Source organism: Bos mutus, chromosome 5 (genome assembly GCF_027580195.1).
Source record: "Bos mutus isolate GX-2022 chromosome 5, NWIPB_WYAK_1.1, whole genome shotgun sequence".
Taxonomy (NCBI): Eukaryota; Metazoa; Chordata; class Mammalia; order Artiodactyla; family Bovidae; genus Bos; species Bos mutus.
This window is the reverse complement of record NC_091621.1, coordinates 15,391,127-15,416,155: the sequence shown is the minus strand read 5'-3', so window position 1 is coordinate 15,416,155 and position 25,029 is coordinate 15,391,127. Positions and strand designations below refer to the sequence as shown.

Below are 25,029 nucleotides of genomic sequence, written 5' to 3'. Positions count from 1 at the left end.
AAAAAATTTAAAAATCATCAAAAATTCTACTAGATTAGGGATTTCCCTGGTAGTCCAGTGATTCAGAATCTGCCTTGCAATGCAGGAGACATGGTTCGATCCCTGGCTGGGGAACTAATATTTCACATGCCGTGGGACAACTAAGCCTTTGAACCTAAAGACCGTGCTTTGTAACAAGAGAAGAAACCATAATGAGAAGCCTGCACGCTACAACAAAGCAGCTTCTGCTCCTCACGACTAGAGAAAGCCTGTGTGCGGCAATGAAGACCCAACGGAGCCCAAGACAAACAAATACACAGTGTTTAAAAAGTCTACTAGATTTAAGCACTGGTCTGGTACGTGAAAACGGAACTAAACTGAGGAATCTGATCAGCACCCTCACTGGGGGATCACTTACTGCCCACTGCACTGCGCCCTTCCATGTGAATAGACAGACATCAGCACACCATCCCTGGTGGGCAGGCAGCTCCACTCTGAGGGTACAGTTGCCTGAAGGGAGCATGCATTCAGCTTTGCTACCTTACACACTGGTGAGGTTTCACACGGGTTGCCTCACAAGGGAGGACCATAGCTTTCTGTTTGGTTTGGTTCTGATCACTGCTTGCACCTAGGTGGAAAAATCTGCCTAATTCTGGCAGTATTAGAAAATTCACTGGCCCACAAATAGGAGGTACCATCTTGAATATCAGTTTTATCAGTAATAAAGGTGTTGGTTTTATTTCCATTTGTCAAACGTTTTTCTTATTTCTCAACTGGAGTGGAGAAGAAGGATGCTTCAAACCGAAACTCTCAAACCCCACCAGTCTTTAAGGGTTAGGCAAGTATTTGATAGCTGAAGTGGAGGCCCAGGTAAAATGTTAGCATGCCTAGCCATACCAATCTACAAATTCTGTAAATGTAAAATAATGGTTTAGTATTAATTAAATTTGGAACAACAAAGAAAATAATTTTCATTTGTAATGTAAGATCTTTATGTTACAAATAAGAAAAAAAAATAAGATTCAGTTTTGATATAAGCACTCAATTATTTCACTATTCAGTTAGCAATTGAGTAAGGAATGAATCAACGTTCACTAAATGTTTCCTCAAAAAGTGTTATTTCTTGTCTATAGAGCCCATTAACTAGCAGAAAGTAGTTAAAACACAGGCTCAAAAATTAAAAGACTGAGGTTTAATTCTACTATTGCCATGTGTGAGCTGTGTGACTTTGGTAAGTTGCTTAACCTTACCTGCAAAATGCAGACAGTAACAGCAACTGTATAATATGATTAGTGTGAGAATTAAAATACATACAAATAAAACATGCAATGCCAAAGAATGTTCAAACTACTGCACAATTGCACTCATTTCACATGCTAGCAAGGTCATGCTCAAAATCCTTCAAGCTACGCTTCAACAGTATGTGAACCAAGAACTTCCAGATGTACAAGCTGGACATAGAAAAGGCAGAGGAACCAGAGATCAAATTGCCAACATCTGCTGGACCTTAGAGAAAACAAGGGAATTCCAGAAAAACATCTACTTCTGCTTCATTGACTATGCTAAAGCCTTTGACTATGTGGACCACAAAAACTGTGGAAAATTCTTAAAGAGAAGGGAATATCAGACCACCTTATCTGCCTCCTGAGAAACCTGTATGCAGGTCAAAAGGCAATACTTAGAATTCCACAACAAACTGGTTCAAAATTGAGAAGAGAGTACATCAAGGCTGTATACTGTCACCCTGCTTATTCAAGTTATATGCAGAGTACATCATGTGAAATGCCAGGCTGGATAAAGCCAAGCTGGAATCAAGATTACTGGGATAAATATCAATAACCTCAGATACTGATATGAAGTAACACCTCAGATGACACCATTCTAATGGCAGAAAGCAAAGAGGAACTAAAGAGCCTCTTGATGAAACTGAAAGAGGACAGTGGAAAAAGCTGGCTTAAAACCCAACATTCAAAAAACTAAGATCATGGCATCTGGTCCCATCACTTCATGACAAACAGATGGAGAAAAAATGGAAACAGTGACAGACTTCATTTTCTTGGGCCCCAAAATCACTGCAGACAGGGACTGCAGCCATGAAATTAAAAGACACTTGCTCCTTGGAAGAAAAGCTGTGACAAACCTAGACAGTGTATTAAAAAGCAGAGACATCACTTTGCCAACAAAGGTCCATCTAGTCAAAGCTATGGTTTTTCCAGTAGTCATGTATGCATATGAGAGTTGGACTATAAAGAAGGCTGAGTGCCAAAAAATTGATGCTTTCAAACTGTGGTGTTGGAGAAGACTCAAGAGTCTCATGGACTGCAAGGAGATCAAACCAGTCAATCCTAAAGGAAATCGACCCCGAATATTCATTAGAAGGACTGATGGTGAAGCTGACACTCCAATACTCTGGCCACCTGATGCGAAGAGCCGACTCATTAGAAAAGGCCCTGATGCTGAGAAAGATAGAAGGCAGGAGGAGAAGGGGACGACAGAGAACAAGATGGTTGGATGCCATTACCAACTCAATGGACATGAGTTTGAGCAAGCTCTGGGAGATGCTGAAGGACAGGGAAGCCTGGCGTGCTGCAGTCCATGGGGTCACAAAGAGCCACAACTGAGAGACTGAACAACAGAAGCTCTCATAGTGCTTGAAATATGAAAGGAGCTCACATCCATTCATTCAACGAATACTTAATGCCCACTTTAGAGTACCAGGCACTATGTCAGGTACCAAGAGCAAAACCCTGACTTAAAGATGATCTAGAGACGAAGATGTGAGATGGTCTTGGTCCTAATGGAATTCAGCATATAGCAGAGATACAGCCATTAATCAAATAATCGCAAAGTAACTGTATAATTACCGAGTGTGATAAATGGGCTGGGAAAAAAAAAGATCAGAAGGCTGTGACCTACTTTAGTTATTATAGTTGGAAAGGTGACATTTAAGTGAGACTTCAAGGATAAGCAGAAACCAGTCATTCAGAGAATGAAATAAAAGATCATTCCAGAAAGAAGAACACGCAAAAGACACAAAGTGAGATTTTCAACTGAATCTGAAAGAAACAGAAGGCCAGTGACACTTGTGTGTAGAAGGATGAAGGTGTAGGTACAAATTTTCAGGCTGTCTTAAACTGTCTGGATTTCATTCAACCCTACAGACAGTGAATAATTTTATGTAAGAGAGAAGTTATAAGATCTGATCTAGGTTTTCAAAATACTACTCTGGCTACTATGGAAAGAATAAACAAGAGTAAGCCAGGAGTTGAAGTGGCAAGCTCAATTAGGAGGTCACTGTAATAGTCCAAACCAGAGACAATATAGCCTATAATTGGAGAGATGGCTATAAAGATGGACAGTTAGCTTATATAATAAATTAGACATGGGAAAGTATAGTGTCTAGCTTTAGTAACTGGATGGATGGTGGTATCATTCACTACTACTACAGAGATGGGGGGCAGAGCCAATTTGAGGACTACAAAGCAATCATCACATTTTGAATACATTAATTTTAATAATTTGTGAGACTTCTAGGAAAAAATACCAATTAAGAAGTTGGATACACAGAGGAGAAGTCTGATCTAGTAATTATCAGTAAACCTATTAGCATAGTAATAAGTGAAATTTAGGAAGAAGGTATATTTAGAGAGAGGGCAACAAAGCCTAAGGAACTAAAAATACTCAGAAACTGAGTAGGGTAATTGACAAGAAGGTCAAAAGAGGAGGAGGAAAGGGCAAGACCCAAGAAGGTGGTGTTACCAGAAGCAACAAAAGATAGCGATTCAAGAAATGGGGAATGGTCACCTCTAGCAACTCCACTAAGAGGTTACATAAGATAAAAGACAACAAACAAACAAGATACTAATTGGATTTGTCAACTTTAAAGTACCATGGACTAGACCAAGCAGAAGAAAGAATCAGTGAGCCTGAAGAGAGATCATGTGAAATTATCCAGCTAGAAGGAAACAAAACAAAGCCAGAAGGAAGAGGAATGAAGAAAGCCTATGGGACTTACAGGGCACATTAACAGAAACAATCCACATACCACTGGAGTCACAGAAGAAGAGAGGGAGAAAGGGGTAGAAAGCTTATTCAAAAAGCAATGGCTGAGAACTTCTCAAATGTGGGGAGAGGTGTGGACATCCAGGTTCATTAAGCTAAAAGTTCACTTCAAAATGTCAATCCAAAGGTCCAAAATGACCTTCTCCAAGATGTATTACAGTAAAACCATCCCACATACCACAGCGCAACTAAGCCCGGCACCATAACTACTGAAACCTGCACACCCTGGAGCCCATGCTCTGCAACCAGAGAAGCCACTGCAATTAAAAGCCCACGCACCACAACTAGAGTAACTAACCTCTACTCGCAGCAACAATGAATGACCCACTGCAGTCAAAAAAATAAACACAAACAAAAAAACTTTTTTTTTAAGTCAGAAAAAAAAAATGTCTCTCATACAGGAGAGTCTCCATAAGGCTACGAGTTGATTTCTCATCAGAAATATTGCACGCCAAGAGGGAATGGGACGATATATTCAAAATGCTGAAAGAAAAAAAAATGCAAAACAAGAAATACTTTACCTAACAAAGTCGTCCTTCAGAGGTGAAGGTGAAATACTTTCCCTAACAAAAGTTGAGAGTTCACCACCACTTAACCTGCCTTAACAACAAATGCTGAAAAGAATTCTTCAATCTGAAAAGAAAGGATACTAACTAATAACATGAAAATACACAACACACTGATAAAGGTAAACATAGATTCAGAATACTAGTCCTCTTGCCTGGAAAATCCCATGGACGGAGGAGCCTGGTAGGCTGCAGTCCATGGGGTGGCAAAGAGTCGGACACGACTGAGCGACTTCACTTTCACTTTTCACTTTCATGCACTGGAGAAGGCAATGGCAACCCACTCCAGTGTTCTTGCCTGGAGAGTCCCCGGGACGGGGGAGCCTGGTGGGCTGCCGTCTATGGGGTCACACAGAGTCGGAAACGACTGAAGCAACTTAGCAGCAGCTACAATAGTTTGTTAACGGATACACAATATAAAAGGATGTAAACTGTGATATGAAAAACATAAAATGGGGGGAGGTAAAAGGGTAGATTTTGTATGCGATCAAACTTAAGTTGTTATCAGCTTAAAAATAGATTGTCACACCTGTAACATGTTTCAGGTGAGCTTGACGGTAACAACAAAACAAAAACCTATAATAGATATACGTAAGATAAAGAGAAGGGAATCAAAGTACATCATATCAGAAATTACCAATTTCAAAATAAGACAGTAAGAGAGGAGAGGAAGAAAGGAACTACAAGATGGCCAGAAAACCATTACCAAGATGGCAGTAATAAGTTCTTAGTGTGTGTTAGCCGCTCAAGTCATGTCCAACTGTTTGCAACCTCATGGACTGTAACCCACCAGGCTGCTCTATCCATGGGATTTCCCAGGTGAGTATACTGGAGTGGGTTGCCATAATAAGTCCTTACTGAGTTATAATTACTTTAAATGTAAACAGATTAAACTCCCTAGTCAAAAGGCAAGAGTGAAGAGTGGCTGAATGCATTAAAAAAAAGGCCTGATGTTCATGCTGCCTACAAAGACTCACTTTGCTACAAGGACACACATAAGAACAAAATGAAGGCCTGGAAAAAGATATTCCATACAAATGGAAACCAAAATAAAGCAAGGATGACTATACTTATATCAGGGGGAAAAAAGTCAAAAACTGTAACAAGAGACAAAGAACGTCATTATATGATTATAAGAGAGTCAATTCATCAAGAGGATTCACAGCACTGGAAGGATTGATGCTGAAGCTGAAACTCCAATACTTTGGCCACCTGATGCAAAGAACCGACTCACTGGAAAAGATCTTGATGCTGGGAAAGATTGAAGACAGGAGGAGAAGGGAACGACAAAGGATAAGATGGTTGGATGGCATCACTGACTTGATGGACATTAGTGTGAGCAAGCTCTGGGAATTGGTGATGGACAGGGAAGCCTGGCATGCTACCGTCCATGGAGTCGCAAAGAGTCAGACATGACTGAGCAACTGGACTAAACTGAAAATATTAAGAGGACCTAAACATCAGAGCACCTAAAATATTAAGAATACCTAAAATATTAAGCAAATATTAACAGATCTGAGGGGAGAAACAGACAATACAATAATAGCAGAGGATTTCAATATCCCACTTTCAATAATGAACAGATCACCCAGACAGAAAATCAATGTAGAAACAATGGACTTGAACTATACTTTAGATCAAATAACTTAACAGACATATATAGTCTTCCATCTAAAAATAATAGATTACATCTTCAAGTGCACCTGGAACATTCTCCAGGATAGAGCACATGAGGTCACAAAAAGTCTCAGTAAATTTAAAAATATCGTAACTATACCAAGTATCTTTTCTGACCAATACGGTATAAACTAGAAATAAATAACAGATGGAAAACTAGAAAATTCACGAATGTGTGGAAATTAAACACACCCCTGAACAACCAATGGGTCAGAGATGAAGTAAAAAAAAATCTTGAAACAAAAATGGAAACACAACATACAAAAACTCATGGGATGCAGCAAAAATAGAGCACAGAGGGAAGTTAATGCCCATGTTAAAAAGAAAAAAAAATCTCAAACTACCTCAAGAAAAAGAAGGACATATTAAGCCCAAAGTTAGAAGAAAGAGGGAGATAACAAAGATCAGAGCAAAAGTAAATAAAATCAGGAATAGAAAGACAATGGGAAACTAAGCGTTAGTTTTTTAAAAAAGATAAAATTGACAAGCCTTGAGCTAGACTTACAAAGAAAAGAGGACTCAAAGAAATACAATTTAAAATGAAAGAGGAGATATCACAAAAACACAGAGGATCATAAGACACAATCATATGCCATCAAATTGGACAACCTAGAAGCAATGAATAAGTTCCTAGAAATGTATGATCTACCAAGTCTTAGTAATAAAAAATATAGAAAACCTGAACAGACTAATAAGACCGACAACCTCCAGGACTAGATGACTTCACAAGTGAATTCTACGAAACATTCAAAGAATTAACACCAATTCTCAAACTCTCCCAAAAAACTCAATAGAAGGGAACACTCCCAAACTCAGTTCATGAGACCAACATTACCCTGATACCAAAGCCAAATGAGGATACTACAAGAAAACAACAGGCCAACATCCATGACGAGGATAAATGCAAAAATTCTTAATAAATACTACCAAAACAAATTCAACAGCACGTTAAAAGGATCATATACCAAGATCAAGTCTTTTTTAATACTTATTTATTTTTGGCTGTGTGGGGTCTTCATTGCTGCAAGCCGGCCTTCTCTAGTTGCCATGCACAGGCTTCTCATCATGGTGGCTTCTCTTGTTTCAGAGCATGGGCTCCAAGGTGTGGGCTTCCGTAGTTGTGGCGGATGGGCTCGTTTGCCCCACAGCATGTGATATCTTCCGGGACCAGGGATCCAAACACTGTTCCTTGCATTGCAAAGTAGATTCTCAACCACTGGACCACTAGGGAAGCCCCAAGGACACATTTTATTATTGAGATTGAATAGGTTGCTTTTCATTTTGTTTGAACATTTGAAAGAATTTAGTCTTAAATGGGGCTTCCCAGGTGGCACTAATGGTAAAGAACCCAATGAAGGAGATGTAAAGAGATGTGGATTCAATCCTGGATGGGAAATATCTCCTGGAGAAGGGCATGGCAACCCACTCCAGTATTCATGCCTGGAGAATCCCATGGACAGAGGAGCCTGAAAGGCTACAGTTGGTCCATAGGGTCACAAAGAGTCAGACATGATTGATGCAACTTAGCACCCATGCAGTCTTCAACACTTTCTGATTTAAAAATTTTAGGACCTCCCTGGTGGCTCAATGGTAAAGAATCTGCCTGCCAATGGAGGAGACACAGATTTGATCCCTGGGCCAGGAAGATCCCACATGCCAAGGAGCAACTAAGCCCATTACCCACAACTACTGAGCCTGTGCTATAGAGCCGGGAAGCCACAACTGCTGACGCCTGCATGTCTAGAGCCCGTGCTCTGCGACAAGAGAAGTCACTGCAATGAGAAGCTTGTGTGCTGCAACTAGAGAGTAGCCCCCACTCACCACAACTAGAGGAAAGCCTGAGCAGCAACAAAGACCCAGCACAGCCAAAAATAAATAAAATTAAATTTCAAAAGCCTTTACAAATTTTTTAAAACTTTTATATATCAAGATGCTTTTTTCTTTTCATTGTAGAACTTGTTTATAAAAATTCACTTCCTGAAAGAGAAATATTTGCAAATCATATACCTGACAGGGTATTAATATCCAAAATATATAAAGAACCCCTAAAACTCAATAACAACAAAAAAAACCCACTTTAAAAATGGGCAAAGGGCTTCAGTATTTCTCCAAAGAAAATATACAAATGCCCGATTAGCACTTGAAAAGATGATCAACATCACTAATCATTAAACAAATACAAATCAAAATTATAAGGAAGTACCTCTCACACCCATTAGGATTGCTACTATCAAAAAAATAGAAAATAAGTGTTGGCAAGGATTCGGAGAAATCAGAACTTGTACACTACTGGTAGGAACATAAAATGGTATAGCCACTAAGGAAAATAATATGGTAATTCCTCAAAAAATTAAAAATAGAATTACCATATAATCCAGCAAGTCAAATTCTGGGACTATACCCAAAAGAACTGAAAGCAGAGTCTGAAGAGCTATTTATACACCCAAGTCCACAGAAACACTATTTACAATAACCAAAAGAAGGAAGTAACTCAAGTATCCCTCACAGATGAATGGATACACAAAATGTGGTATGTACATTCAATGTAATATTATTCAGCCTTAAAAAGCAAGGAAACCTTGATATATGTTACAACATAGATGAACTTTGAAAACATTATGCTAAGTTATATAAGTCAATCACAAAAAGACAAATACTGTATGACTACATTTATATGAAGTACTTAGAGAACTCATAAAAGATAGAAAGTAGGAGTAGTTGCCAATAGTTTGGGGGGAGGGGAGAATGGGGGAGTCATTTAATGGGGTAATTTCAGTTCTACAAGATGAAGAGTTCTACTAGAGACTGGCTGCACAATGTAAATGTATCATACTTAACACCATTACAATGGATACTTAAAAATGGATAAGATGGCAAATTTTGTTAAATATATTTTACAATTAAAAAATAAAAAGCAAATATTGAGAAAAAGAGTGGAATGTAATGAAGCAGAGATTTTAGAGGAACTACTTTTTCAAGAAGGTGGATTGTAAAAGGGATCAGAAAAATGGGACAGTAACTTGGCAGAAGAAATGGGATCAAGCAGGATTTCCATTGTTTTGTTTTAAGATGAGAGAAACTATAAGCTTGTTTATATGCATACAGGAAGAAAAAGAGACCCCACTCCTACGTATAAACTCCAAAGAAATTTTTACACAACTGTGCCACATATATGATAATATTCTGAGCAGCTATGTTAGGAACAGCAAAAACAAACAAGCCTGGAATAGTCCAAAAGCTCACTGGTGGAAGAATGGATAAATTATGGTATATTTACAAAATGAAATATTATACAGGAAAAAATGAATAAAATATACAACATGAATGAAATCATGAAGATGTAATACTGAATGGAAACAAACAGAAGACTGTGTTGCAATAAGACAATAAAGCAGTGGTTGACAGCACAGATTAGGAGCCAACAATCTGAGTTCAAATCCCAGCTGGGCCATTCACCAGTAACGTGATTATTAAGCTCTCTGTAGTTCATTTTTTCTCATCTGTGAAACAGGCAAAATAATCATGAAACTGTCATGAGGATTAAATTATATATGTAAAGCACTTAGAACAATGTAAAAAAGCAAATTAAACATGATTTTAAACTATATTTTTAAAAAGCAATAGAATGATAAATATAAAATTTAAGAGCAATTACCTTTAGAAGGGAGGCAGGCAGTGGGATGGGAAAAACTCTTAAGTATACGTAATTTACAGGCAATGATTCTAGTTCTTAAGCTGGAAGATGGGTTTACAGGTGTTCTTCTTTTTTAATTATTGTATTTATTTCTGGCTGTGCTGGGTCTTTGCCGCTGCGAGGGCTTCTCTCCAGCTGTGGCGAGCAGGGTCTACTCTCTCGTAGTAGTAGCACGTGAGCTCTCATTGTGGTGGTTTCTCTAGTTGTGGAGCACAGGTTCTAGGGTGTGTGGACTTAAGCAGCTGCAGCTCGTGGGCTCAGTTGTTGTATCTTCTGGGCTCAAGAGCACAGGCTTAGTAGTTGTGGCAAATGGGATCTTCCTGGATTAGGAATCAAACCCACGTCTCCTGCATTGGCAGGCGGATTCCTTACCATTGAGCCACCAGGGAAGCCCACAGGTGTTCCTCTTATTATTACACTTTATCAGTTTCAGTTCAGGGAAACTGATGGACAGTTTCCCTGTGATGGACAGTTTTCCCTGTCCATCACCAACTCCCAGAGCTTACTCAAACTGATGTCCATCGTGTCAGTGATATCATCCAACTATCTCATCCTCTGTCATCCCCTTCTCCTCCCACCTTCAATCTTACCCAGCATCAGGGTCTTTTCCAATGAGTCAGTTCTTCGCATCAGGTGGCCAAAGTACTGGAGTTTCAGCTTCAGCATCAGTCCTTCCAAAGAATATTCAGGAATGATTTCCTTTAGGATGGACTGGTTGGATCTCCTTGCAGTCCAAGGGACTCTCAAGAGTCTTCTCCAACACAGTAAAAAGCATCAGTTCGGTGCTCAGCTTTCTTTATAGTCCAACTCTCATATCCGTACATGATACGCTTTATACTTACATGTAATCTTTTGTGTTATTAAATATATTAAATATAATAAAAGAGAAGTAATGGAAGGAAATAAATTAGAGACAGCTAGTATATATAACTCTTAAAAAAACAATTCTTTCAAGATAGTTTATATACAGGGAAGAAGAGAAATGGAACAGCAGCTGAAGAAAGAAATGGCACCAAGAGAAAGGGTTTTTTTTGGTTGTTGTTGTTGTTTTTGTTTTTTTTTAATAAAAGAAATAACAGTCTATTTACATAGGTCCTAGCACATTCTGGAGCTATTTAATGAATGTGAGTCCGATGAACAAATAAATAGTAAGGCCATTCCAAAAGGAAGGAACAACAACAAAAAAGTATCGGAGGCTGAATACTACATGAAGCACAAAGACAACAGAATCAGAGAATAGGAGGGATTATGAAGAAACACATACATTCGGAAAGTATCAAGTAACTGATCATGAACCTTTTCACATTTTGGCTTCTGTATCTCCCATCTTTAAGAAAATTCTCCCCACACTACCACTATCTTCTTTCAGCCTTTATCTCATTTCTCTGCTCCCCATCTTTTTAAAATAACTTGGGACTTCTCTGGTGGTCCAGTGGCTAAGATTTCATGCTCCTACTGCAGGGGGCCCGGGTTTGATCCCTAGTCAGGGAACTAGATCCCACATGTCACAACTAAGACCCAGCACAACCAAATTAAAAAAATAAAGAAAATATTAAAAAATAAAAACAACTTTACTGAGATGTAATTCACATACCATGCAATTAACCCATTTAAAATATAATTTCAATGGTATTTGGATCACTATAATCAATTTTAGAACATTTTCATTACCCCAAAAAGAAACCCAATACCCCATTGCTGCTGCTGCTAAGTCGCTTCAGTCGTTTCTGACTCTGTACGACCCCATAGACGGCAGCCCACTAGGTTCTGCTGTCCCTGTGATTCTCCAGGCAAGAATACTGGAGTGGGCTGCCACTTCCTTCTCCAATGCATAAAAGTGTAAAATGAAAGTGAAGTCGCTCAGTCGTGTCCTACTCCTAGCGACCCCATGGACTGCAGCCTACCAGGCTCCTCCATCCATGGCATTTTCCAGGCAAGAGGACTGGAGTGGGGTGCCATTGCCTCCTCCCAATACCCATTACCAGTCACTTTTCTTTCCCTCTGAACTCTCCTACTCCATCTCTAGGGAGCTGCTAATCTCCTTTCTATCTCTGATTCTGGACATTTCATACAAATGGAAGCATCAAATACAGCTGATCCTTGAACAACACAGATTTTAACTTCACGGGTCCACTTACATGTGGATTTTCTGCTATTGGTTTAATCTGAGGATGCAGAACTATGGATATGAAGGAGTCATGGATACAGAGGATCAAATATAGCTTATATGTGGATTTTCAACTGAACAGGGCTGGTGTTACAAGCCCCGCAATGTTCAAGGGTCAAATGTATGTGGTCTTTCGTGACTGGCTTCTTTCACTAACATAATTTTTTCAAGGTTCTTCCATTTTGTAGACTGTATCAGTACCCTATTACTTTTTCTTTTTTTGGCCACATCACACGGCAGGTAGGATCTTAGTTCCCCAAGCAGAGATCAATTCCATGCTCTTGAGTCCTAACCAGTGGACTTCCAGGGAAGTCCCAGTACTCTTACTACTTTTTAATCACTGAATAAAATCTAAAATTCCATTGTATGGGTAAATATAGTATTTTACTTATCCATTCATCAGTTGATGGATATATGGATTGTTTCTACTTTTTGGCTATAATGAATAATGCTGTTATGAACATGATGTACAGGCTTTCTGTGTGGACATTGTTTTAATTTCCCTTGGGTATATACCTAGGAGTGTGTTTAACCTTTTAAGGAACTGCCAAAATGTTTTTCAAAGCAGCTGCACCATTTTACATTCCTATCAGCAGGTTATAAGGGTATAATTACACCACGCTATTATCTGTGTTTTTGATTACAACCATCCTTGTGGGTGTGAAGTGTTATCTCACTGTGGTTTTTATTTCCTTGATGGCTAATGACGCTGGACATCTTTTCATGGCTATTTGTAGATCTTCTTTGATGAAATATCTATTCAGACATTTTGCCTGTTTTTTAAATTTTTTTCCTGCACTTTCATCTTAATCCAAATTCTTAAAAGATCAGTCTATATTTACCATCTATACTTCCTTACTTTCATTCACTCAACAACCCACTCCAACCCTGCTTTTACTCCCCAATCTGAAATTGCTTGTTAAAGTCACCAACCACCTCTCCACTATTCATCAGCCTTCATCTTCCAGGATTAACTCTTATGGTTTGCACATCTGCATTTTAATTCTATTCATCATGACTATTCATCAGTCTTCATCTTCCAAGATTAACTCTTATGGTTTGCACATCTGCATTTTAATTCTAGCTGACTTTTTTTTGGCCACATTGAACACCCACAACATGTGGGATCTTAGTTCTCTCACCAGGGACTGAAACCAGGTGCCCTGCATTGGAGATGTACCATCTTAACCACTGGTCCACCAGGGAAGTACCTGACTTCTTATTCTGATTTATATTTTCTTCTGTCTTATTTCTTTTCTATATTTTTCTGTCTTACAGCATATTTTCTTAGGCGATTAGAAATGTAAACCACCAACCAAAGAGTATCGCCAGAGAACTGCAGATAACACAACTGGTTCAAGTAGAGTCAGTGTAATGACAGCGTGCAGGGGAGGTGGGGGAGATAAGGTAAGCTGAACCAACAGCGGGCACTAGGCTAAGGATTTGGATTTTGTTTAGCAGGTAATATACACCCATCCAGCAATGCAGGAGACCCAGGTTTGATCCCTGGGTCAGGAAGATCCCCTGGAGAAGAAAATGGCAACGCACTCCAGGATTCTTGCATGGAAAATCACACGGACGGAGGAGCCTGGCGGGCAACACCCCATGGGGTCGCAGAGTCAGACATGTCTGAGCAACTAACACACATATGCCCATCAAAGGTTTTTACACAAGAAATGCTCAGCACTATACTGTTGGAATGTTGGAAGATTATTCTGGTAGCGGGTATAAAATTACTTGGGGACAAGGGGTAGGGAGTGGAGAAACAGGAGACGAGGAGATCCTGTGGGATGTTTATTACTGTAGTAATACAGGCCTAAATTAGTGTAGTAGAGCTAAAAAAGGGGGAATCAATGGAGACACATTACCAGTAAACTTTAACCAACTGAGTTCCCTTTATTACCGATAACCAGAACTATTAGCTGCCACTGGTCATGAGACGTTGGACTTTAAAAGTTCCACCAGGGAATTCTCTGGCAGTCCAGTGGTTAGGACTCCGTGCTTCTACTACAAGGGGCACAGGTTCAATCCTCGGTGGGGAAACTAAGATCCCACATGCCACACATTGTGGCCAAAAAACAAATTAAATAAAAGTTCTACTAAATTTGATTCAGTGGAAACTAGATGAAAATGTAGCTAACACACAAAAATTCTCTCTCCCTGTTAGAAGTATAAACAATTCTAGTATTGCTTCCCACTTTCTGCTCTCCTGAGTTAACTCTTCCAAAGACTTCAGGTAACTCAAACTTCTTAAAGAGTGAAAATCTGGCAATGCCTACCAGCCAGTTCTGCTCTCATCACGGCCTCTGCTCCTCCACCCCACCCAACTCCCCACAACTCCCCACCCCAATATGGCCTTCAATATGTTAAGATCAAGAAGAACTAGAAACTTATGCAAAATAGGTCAGGGAAGGCAAATTATCCCAAGTTAAACAAAGTCTCTTTTCTTTTTTTCCAAAGGGAATGGTTGTTGATGCTCCGAGGAGTTAACTTATAATAACACATGCCAGGAAGATGATGTCAGGGAAGGTGTGGTTAGGCTCTTTACAAGTCTGAAATTCCTTTACTCACAAACACTTCCTCTTTCAGTCTCACCTATACACAAATCTCTCTACTGAGGCAACTCTTTCCAAAGTTGAAGGAAGTGTTGAGACCTTAGAACTCTGATCTTTTTAACCTTTAGTCTTTTCTTTTTTTTAAGAACTAAGAATAATTAAGATAGATTTTTTTTTTAAATACCATAATTTTTCAGAATCTCTCTTTGAAATTCACATTTTCTCCTTTCTATGATTTAGAATTCTCCAGGCAAGAATACTGGAGTGGGTTGCCATTTCCTTCTCCAGGGGATCTTCCCGACCCAGGGATCAAACCAGTGTCTCCTGAATTGGCAGGCAGATACTTTACCACTGAGCCACCAGGGAAGCCCTTGTGATTATTTAATTCCATTAAAAAGAATGGATATTTAACAGTACATCCTGAGAAAGAATGTGTGTGCCTTTATCAGGCATTATACATTTGTTGATTGTATACCTATATTTACAACAGCCAAGAAAGAGTAAGAAAACTGTAATTGTCCTTGGCTCCTCAGGAAACAACTTCTCTGATAAAATATACAAATATGTTTCAAAATAAAACAATCCTTTTTTTTTTTTTTTTTTGCCAAATTGCAGGACTTACACGATGTGAGTTCCCTGACCAGGGATTGAACCCCAGCCATGGCAGTAAAAGCACTGAGTCCTCACCACTGGACTGCCAGGAAAGTCCCCAAACAATTCTACTTTTAAAAGACATTAAATAAAAATTAATCAAGTTACAAAAATGCTGTACAAATAAATCTTTTCACACTGAGCTCACTCAAGAAATTATTTTTATTCCACTAACCAGAAGTGACAACTACAGTAAATTATGATATAAAAATACTCCTTAAAGAAAACGGATCTCTACAAATCTGTTACTTACAGATTTTGGTACAACAAAATGATGGAAAAGAAAAGCAGATATTTATAATGTATACCTTTTCAAAAATTTAAAATTTTATTTCAGTTTTTCAAATGTTCCAGAGATCTCCAAAACTTTTCACATTGACTTGTTCTACCTGACAAACTTAGGTATTAATAGAAACGGCAAATAAGCCAATGTCAAAATTAAAACTTTGAAAAAAGTCTGGTAGAATAGACAAAGCAAGCTGCTACTAATTACTTCCCTTACCAGGTGGGATTTAGGTAAGTAACTTCAGGACATGAAGGGAAGATTTTTTGTTTTATATACCTCTTGATGCTTAAATTTTAAAAATAAATATGTCTTACGTTCATTACTAAAAACTAAGAACTTATTTTAAAAACTAACCTTCAGTATATAAACAGCCAGATTACATGATCAGATTCATTCCAAACATTCTTCTCAAAAAATGAACACATTAAGCTGTACATATCAACAAAAAGACAAATAGTAACGTAGCAATCACTTCATTTAAATAGGCCCAACACCTACAAACCTATATATACACACAAGGTGTCATAGTCACAAAGTGATGTCATCATAATGCTGACCTATAAGAACCCGAAGAACATTTGACAAATACCCTGAATAATTACGATCTACCCCATCCCAGGTTTCTTAATGCGCTTCTCAAACCTTACAAGTTATCAGAAAGAGATATATTTGAATCCCAGTCCACAATAATAACCCTCATCCCCTAAACCAGTGGTCCCCAACCATTTTGGCACCAGGGCCTGGTTTCGTGAAAGACAATTTTTCCAAAGACTGGCGTGAGAGATGGTTTTTGGATGATTCAAGAGCATTACATTCATTGTGCACTTTCTTTCTATTATTCCTACATCAGCTCCACCTCAGGGCATCAGGCATTAGATCCCAGAGGTTAGGGACCCCTGCCCTACAATATCCTAGATTTAGAAGCTGGTTAAATGTTTCCTATACAACAAGCGGAAAAGGAAGTACAGAGCTAAGAAACAAGAATATTTTAGATATCATCAAATACATGGGTACTAATAGGAAAAAAACAATTTCTGGAATTCATTTTACTGTATTTTAATGGGTAATCTGAGAGACTTGGAGGGAAAAAATTAGGAAGGAAACTTTTACACGGTACTATACAAGATTTGACGGAGAAGGCAATGGCACCCCACTCCAGTACTCTTGCCTGGAAAATCCAATGGATGGAGGAGCCTGGTGGGCTGCAGTCCATGGGGTCGCTAAGAGTTGGACACGACTGAGCGACTTCACTTTCACTTTTCACTTTCATGCATTGGAGAAGGAAATGGCAACCCACTCCAGTGTTCTTGCCTGGAGAATCCCAGGGACGGGGGAGCCTGGTGGGCTGCCGTCTATGGGGTCGCACAGAGTCGGACACGACTGAAGCGACTTAGCAGCAGCATACAAGATTTGAAGAGAATAAAGACAGATGAGCTACCCCTCTGTCAAAATCATATTGATTTATGTGTGTACATAAAATTGATAACATATGAACCCATATTTCTTAAGGATATAATAGAGTGTGTGTGTGTGTGTGTGCGCACACGCGCGCGGTGTGTTAGTTACTCAGTTATGTCCGACTCTTCGCCACCCCATGGACTGTAGTCCACCAGGCTCCTCTGTCCATGGAATTCTCCAAGCAAGAATACTGGAGTGGATTGTCATTCCCTTCTCGAGGGGATCTTCCCAATCCAAGGATCAAACTCTGGTCTCCTGCATTGCAGGCAGATTCTTCACTGTCTGAGCCCCCAGGGAAGCAATGACAGAATGAATACCATATAAACTAACACCAGGTGTCTCGGTTCCAAACATTTACCCACTGCCTTGATCAGATACTTTGTTCACCTATATCAGACTCCTTAGGTATATAAGAAAGTGTCAAGAATCCCTTCCCACGCCCCAACAATCCATCAAATGAGCAAAATATCCTAAAATATATATGGCACCTTTTTCTACAAAGAACAGCTAGAGAATCAAGACAGAGGGTAAAGGGTCTTTCTGCTATAGCATAAAGTTCCTCCTAGTCAGCACTGTGTGCACTGAAATGCCAAGAAACTGCCCAAGATATTCCTTGGCAACTGTGGGCACGACTGTACACCTCTCCCCAGACTGCCCCTGTGCCCAAGCATAGCACAACTCTCTGGCAGCTGTGGGTTAATCAAAAAGACTTCAAAGATGCCTGCTGAGCCTGGCTATCTGCAGAGCAGGAAGCCCCAGCTTAGCGGCAGACCCCAAAGAATCCTAGAACTTTCTGCCTTAATTCCCAAGGTCTTCTCTTAAAAACTCCTTGCCTACAGGCTGGGTGGAGTAGGGTCTCTATCTAAGCTCCAAGAGTAGACTCAGTCCTCAGATGAAGCTGTGATTTCACTGACTGTATTCAAGCTACCCGATAACGCTGATGGAATGGTAGGAAGGAAGGTGGGCTGGAGGAGAATGCAGTTAATCAAAACAACGAAATAACCTTGGAGTGAGCGGGCTGGGGGCCAGGGTTTGAGGTGACATATTTTCCCTGTGAAAATTGGATACATCAGCAGGAAGTCAAACTAACTTCACAAAGCTCCGAACTTGCAAAGCTTGATTTGTTTTTAATTTCACTGCCTTCTCAGGCCTCAGGTAAGGGACTGTAAATTCCTGGAACTTCAGAACCAGGTAAGAAAAGATGACAAAAAAAAGTGGTGGAAAAGGAGAGGAGCTGAGAGGAGAGGAAGCCTCTTCCCCTCTTAAGGAGAATGTTAAAGCCAAGGGCACTCCCCGATCCCCAGAAAAGGAAGTAGCTGAATTCCAAAAAAGCACTTTTCCCTACCTTCTTGTTGTTCTTGTTATAGCCAAAAGTCGAAATCCCAGGCCTGGACGTCACTGATAGCAGCATTTTCTCTTTAATGTCAGGAAGCTAAGAGAGAAAGAGGGAGAGGGAAAGGGAGAGGAAAGAAGGGAGAGAAGGAGGGAGGGAGGGAGGAAGAGAAGGGAGAGGGAAAAGGGAGGAGGAGGAGAGGGGGGAGGGAGGGGGAGTAAAGAATGAGCTAGGGCTGCTTGTTTACGTCACTGATAGAAGTTAACCCCGAGTCTGAGTGAGGCTCTTCCACTGGGTCCTAATGCCCAAGATGTTATTTTTTAATTTTTCATAGGCTTAGCAGTTAGACCAAAAAGAAGTTTTTAGGTCTACCTCTTTCAACTCTATCCCCTTTCTTATTTATTTTGTACAAGTTCAGATTCTCATGGAAAAAATGAGGACATTTTCTCCTTAGATCTCAGCTATAAGATTCCAAGCTTGATTTTAAAGGGACACTGCTTTGGAGAACATGTGAAGAAAATAAGCTCAGTACTTCCCCCCACACACACACTGTATATTTACAGTGAGCTTAACACACAGAATAACAAACAAAAGAGCTCACCGAAGAGCAGAGACAAGCAAAACAGAGGATGGGAAGTAACTAGTTTCAGATCTTTGGACAGTTTTATTTCTCTCGGGTTACGCTGATGCTTCTTAATCCTTTCAGATTCCCCCAGGTATGACTTCAAAAATGATTTTTCAAACTGGACTAAGTCATGAAACTTGATGCTTAGTGCTTTTTTTTCCCCCAGCTTGACTGAGACGTAATTGCCTAGTGATTTCTTTGACAATTGTAAGCTATCTTATATGAATCTTCATCCCACTATTCCGAGCTTCAAGGTCCATGAAACTGAAACGATTACTCACCCTATCTGAAGTTTATGCCCAAGCTGAAGTTCACAGAGTTGGGATGTTTGCTTCAAGCTGTCTCTAAACTGCAGAAAAATAAACAAATAACTATTTTAAAAACACGCTTCACAGAGAAGAAAAATACAAAGATCTTAGGAGGAAAGGAACATTAACTTTAGAGTCAAAAATTTAACACAATTGCAACACTTACCTCTAATATTACTAAAGGAATGTGCTGTAGAAGGTACCTTAACAATAAAATCAACTTGTAGGAAACCAAAAATTTAAAAACACTATCCAGTAATTTACCAATCTAGTCCAAGTATATAGGATGAAAGCCTTCAAATCCCTTCTTAAGGCCCCCTCACTGTCATAGTGGATATTCTAAGAAATAAATTAACCTGTCTGCTTTGCCACAACAAACATTAAGGCCAAACCCTCCCTTAAATGAAGTCCCAGTCTCTATTCTAGTTCTCCTGTCAGCTTTTTGCTATCATAAAGGGACAAAGAGTACCAACATTCTGCAGAGTAAATACATACATACCACACCCCCAATCTCTAACTTTCATTTCTAATAGGACAGGAAGTGCCTGCTAAGCTCAAGGGACACAGGAAGGGTGGGAACAGCCTCGATGTGGGAATTGCAACTGAGACTGGAAGCACAGCAGCCAAATGCAGTCAATAAATCAATAAAGGCATCTCCCACCGATGCCATATTTTTTTAAGTCCCCTTTCTGCCCTCAGAGGTTCTCATTCACTATATGCCAAGTTATCACTGCCATTTAGGTCCTTCTCCCTTAGCCTAACAATATGGCACAAAACCTTAGTCTTTAAGACTTGATTTATAATGGGGTTTATCTTTCAGTGGTTAAGACTCTGCGTTCCCAATGCAGGGGCCCTGGGTTCAATTCCTGGTCAGGGAACTAATTACTATACAGAGCTGAAGTGAAGTGGGGGTCAAAAAGAGTCGCAAACGACTGAGTGACTAACATTTCACTTCAACTCTATATTAGAGCACAATTCTCATGCTGCAACTAAAAAGATTCTGTGTGCTACAACTAAGACCCAGCAGAGATAAATAAATATAATGAGGTTTATAACAACACTCAACCTAATTTCTTAAAAATCCTAATATTCTCAATGTGTTGTGTTCTCTTACTGCATTCCTTAATGCTCAACGATATCTTAGAATTTAAGATAGTCAAAACCATAAGTTTTAGAGAAAAGCAGACATGCATTCAGATCCTGACACCACTGTTAGTTACTGTTTATGTAACTTTAGGCCAAGTTACTTAACATCTCTGACGCACTCATTTCCAAAACGGAGATAATAGCTCCTTCATTAGCCTTTAGGGTCAAATCTAAGTTCTGTTCAGTCCTCTCACCCACAAGCTGAGTGACACTGGGAGAACTACCTCACATGTCTGAACCTCACTTCGCTCATCTGTAAAATACAGTAAATAGTCTCTACTTCCTAAAATTGTAATGAAGTGAAATAAGGCAACGCATATAAAGCCCTTAGGAAGGTACGTGGCACACTTGGTAAACACTTGGTAAAAAGCTAACAGATGTTCAGTTCAGTTCAGTCGCTCAGTCGTGTCTGACTCTTTGCGACCCCATGAATCGCAACACGCCAGGCCTCCCTGTCCATCACCAACTCCCAGAGCTCACTGAGACTCACGTCCATCAAGTCAGTGATGCCATCCAGCCATCTCATCCTCTGTCGTCCCCCTCTCCTCCTGCCCCCAATCCCTCCCAGCATCAGAGTCTTTTCCAATGAGTCAACTCTTCGCATGAGGTGGCCAAAGTACTGGAGTTTCAGCTTTAGCATCATTCCCTCCAAAGAAATCCCAGGGCTGATCTCCTTCAGAATGGACTGGTTGGATCCCCTTGCAGTCCAAGGGACTCTCAAGAGTCTTCTCCAACACCACAGTTCAAAAGCATCAATTCTTCAGCTCTCAGCCTTCTTCACAGTCCAACTCTCACATCCATACATGACCACAGGAAAAACCATAGCCTTTAGACGAACGTTTGTTGGCAAAGTAATGTCTCTGCTTTTGAATATGCTATCTAGGTTGGTCATAACTTTCCTTCCAAGGAGTAAGCGTCTTTTCATTTCATGGCTGCACTCACCATCTGCAGTGATCTTGGAGTCCAGAAAAATAAAGTCTGACACTGTTTCCACTGTTTCCCCGTCTATTTCCCATGAAGTGATGGGACCAGATGCCATGATCTTCGTTTTCTGAATGTTGAGCTTTAAGCCAACTTTTTCACTCTCCACTTTCACTTTCATCAAGAGGCTTTTGAGTTCCTCCTCACTTTCTGCCATAAGGATGGTGTCATCTGCATATCTGAGGTTATTGCTATTTCTCCCGGCAATCTTGATTCCGGCTTGTGTTTCTTCCAGTCCAGCGTTTCTCACGATGTACTCTGCATATAAGTTAAATAAGCAGGGTGACAATATACAGCCTTGACGTACTCCTTTTCCTATTTGGATGTTAGCTCCATTTAGATTAATTGCTCTGTCTCCCAGTGTGTATCCCTCTGGGTATTATGTAACCCAGATTTTATGATCTGTGTGAACATTTCCAAAAACTAGTAGTTTAGTTACATTCAAAAGATCATACTAGGACTAGATAGGTTGAACTATATAAGTGGAAATACTGAATAAGAAATTTCAGGAATCATCCAACCCAATTTCTTTTCTCTATCTTTCAGAAGCAAACGATCTGATTGTTTGAAAATTCTTTTCATAACTCCAGTCTCCTGAAATTGGTGGAATATCTCTTATCTCTAGGGAAAAAAAAAAAGGAAACAAAATAATACAGAATCAAAGCACATTAGACAAGACATCCCAGCTCCCATTTCTCTAGAGTCCTGCTACTTTAAGAAACTGAAATAGATTTTTAAAAAAGGTAGATCTTCATATACTCTAAAATTTAACACGTTTTTGCCATTCTAAAAGTAGATAAAGAAGGATCCAATTAAATAAATTCTATTTTTTATATATATATATATATATATATATATTTTTTTTTTATTTGTTAGGCGGTGTTGGGTCTTAGTTGCCGCTCACAGGATTTTTTGCTGTGGCCCATGGAATCGCTAGTTGTGGCTCAAGACCTTAGTTGCTCACAGCATGTGGGATCTAGTTCCCAGGCAGGGATGGAACCCAGGCCCCTGCATTGAGGCTGCAGAGTCTTAGCCACTGGACTACCAGGGAAGTCCCTGGTAAGTATATTTTTAAAGCAAGTAGGGACTCCCCTGGTGGTCCAGTGGCTAAGACTTTGTGCTCCCAACGCAGGGGGCCTGGGTTTGATCCCTGGCCAGGGAACTAGAATCCACACACTGCCAACTAAGACCCAGTGCAGCTAAATAAATAAAATAAATAAATATTTTAAAAATAAATAAAGGAAGTTATAGAATCTTATGGAAGCGATAGTGAAGGTGATGGAGTTCTGTGATTAGATTCAGAAAGTATATGAGAAGAGGAAGAATCCTATTTCTTCCAGTGTGTTTACTTTGATACCCAACCCCCTCATCTGCTTTGCCGATTATGACTGCTTACATTTTTCTAGATTTAGTCAAAGCTTCTCAAATTCTTGGTTCTTTTAGGAGTTTTTCTGAGGGGGAAAAAGTAAAATAGTTATTTGGAACATCTCTTAGAAACAGATATCTATACCTCAGATTCTATATAGACTAGTATGTGGTTTCTCCAGAAAAACTGTAATAGGGAAGAACAAATCTGACTCCATATTGGATCTGTTTTCTTTACTTTAACCTTTGTATTCTATTGCTTTTGCTACAAGTTAAGAATACTGCCTATAGCCTGAAATATAAAGAACAGCCCATTTTCAAGGTTCTGACTTTTAAGGTGTAACACTTTTCCATTCAAGTAACATTTATCATGTTGGAGGTACACAGAAACAATATAACCTGACCTACATGGACAGATGCAAGAACAAAGGATTCTGACCCCAAGAAGTTTGTAACAACCAACCACACCCCCTCTCCCCTTTTAGTATAAAAGAAGCCTGAATTCTAACTTGGGTAAGATGGTTCTTTGGGACAATAGTCCACCATCTTCTCAGTCTGCTGGCTTTCCAAATGAAGTCACTATTCCCTGCCTCAACAACTTGTCTCTCGATTTACTGGCCTGTTCTGTAACAAGCAGTACAAGCATGAACTCAGTAACAAAACAACAGTTTTAAGTGTCTCAGGTAGAGAAGTCAGAGGTCTTGGGACTTCTCTGGTGGTCTGCACTGCCACTGCAGGGGCATGGGTTTTATCCTCGGTGGGGAACTAAAAAAAAATCCTCTGTGGGTTATCTTTCCTCTCACTGATTAACTTCTGTGACCAAAAGTCTAAGTAATGACAAAAGACCCAAAAGTTCGATTTATTTAATGGTAAAGAGATGAATAATGCCTCAAGAAGGGGGGAAAAAAAAGTTTAGCACATCAGCTTACTCAAGCAGAAATATTTAAGGATCTGCATCAAACAACTAGAAAAACCTAGCCCTGTTCCCTTCAGATGTAGGATGGAATGACAAAATGACAAAATTGGTCTAAAGCTAGAAATTGAGAAAGTTTGCCCTTTCAACTCCTTGACATAACTCATAGAAAAGAGAGGGAAAAGACAGGTAACTCTGAAGAATTATTTAATTAATCATACCCTGGATATCAGTGCTAATAGTATATTCTCCTCTTCCATAAGAAGATACTTCTGCCCAAAACTTATTACAAAGAAAACCCTAACAAAACTTTCAAGTAACTCTTCCTTTGCCAGACACTAAAAAAATACAGCAATCAAATCATCTTAGCATCCAGGGACCAGAAAATTAGCATAATGTAGAAAGAAAAGATTAGACTGGATTCTATGCACACCCAGAATGGACTGCATTGATAGGCAATATTATAGTCTCCAAATGCACGTTTCCTTCACACTTGAGACATTAATTTTGTTTAGCTTCAGCTATCCCTAAAATAGGACTGATGCTAAAGCTGAAACTCCAATACTTTGGCCACCTCATGTGAAGAGTTGACTCATTGGAAAAGACTCTGATGCTGGGAGGGATTGGGGGCAGGAGGAGAAGGGGACGACAGAGGATGAGATGCTTGGATGGCATCACTGACTCAATGGACGTGAATTTGAGTGAACTTCGGGAGTTGGTGATGGACACGGAGGCCTGGCATGCTGCGATTCGTGGGGTCACAAAGAGTCAGACTCGACTAAGCGACTGAACTAAACTGATCCCTAAAATAAATAACTCAGATAATCACAATAAAAGCCCACAAATGAATTTAACAATTAGACTGAACCAAATGAAATGGCTGGTTATGTAGGTTAAACACAGAATCTTTTCAAATAGTCAAATACTGGTAATTTCATGTGATTAAATCCTACATTGCAAAAAGTGTGAGGCAGTGAGGATGATAATGAGTTAGAACACTGGTGAATTGGATACCTCCTTTCCTTTGTCCTGTCTCATTTTCAGATTAAAAAAAAAACAATAACCCAGAGAGGTAAACTCACTTCCATAAGGTCCTAGGAGTCAAATAATATCTGACACCGGAATCCAGACTTTCTGTCATAATTCAGCATTGTTCTTGTATCACTGTGATTTGATTGTGTGATTTAAAATTCTTATAAATATATATTTAGGGGTCATAAATAATAAAGGAATAATCCTAAGATTCCAAAGGTGAAAGTTCAA

At 39.5% G+C, this 25,029-nt stretch overlaps 1 protein-coding gene across 4 annotated transcripts in view; it reads right to left on the bottom strand.

The window, feature by feature from the left end:
* RBMS2 (RNA binding motif single stranded interacting protein 2) overlaps nt 1-19,823 on the bottom strand; it is an 83,944-nt gene extending 64,121 nt beyond the window's left edge. For 2 of the 4 annotated variants that reach the window (XM_070370424.1, XM_005903445.3), the window contains exon 1: nt 18,441-18,633. In XM_070370424.1, coding sequence (XP_070226525.1) covers nt 18,441-18,506 — 66 coding nt within the window. In that variant the 5' untranslated portion in view covers nt 18,507-18,633. Of the gene's footprint in view, nt 1-10,568; nt 10,650-18,440; nt 18,634-19,334; nt 19,403-19,527 lie in introns of those variants that run through there. The other 2 variants (XM_070370423.1, XM_070370425.1) reach the window with 2 other exon arrangements.
* Between the last annotated feature and the right edge of the window lie 5,206 nt (nt 19,824-25,029).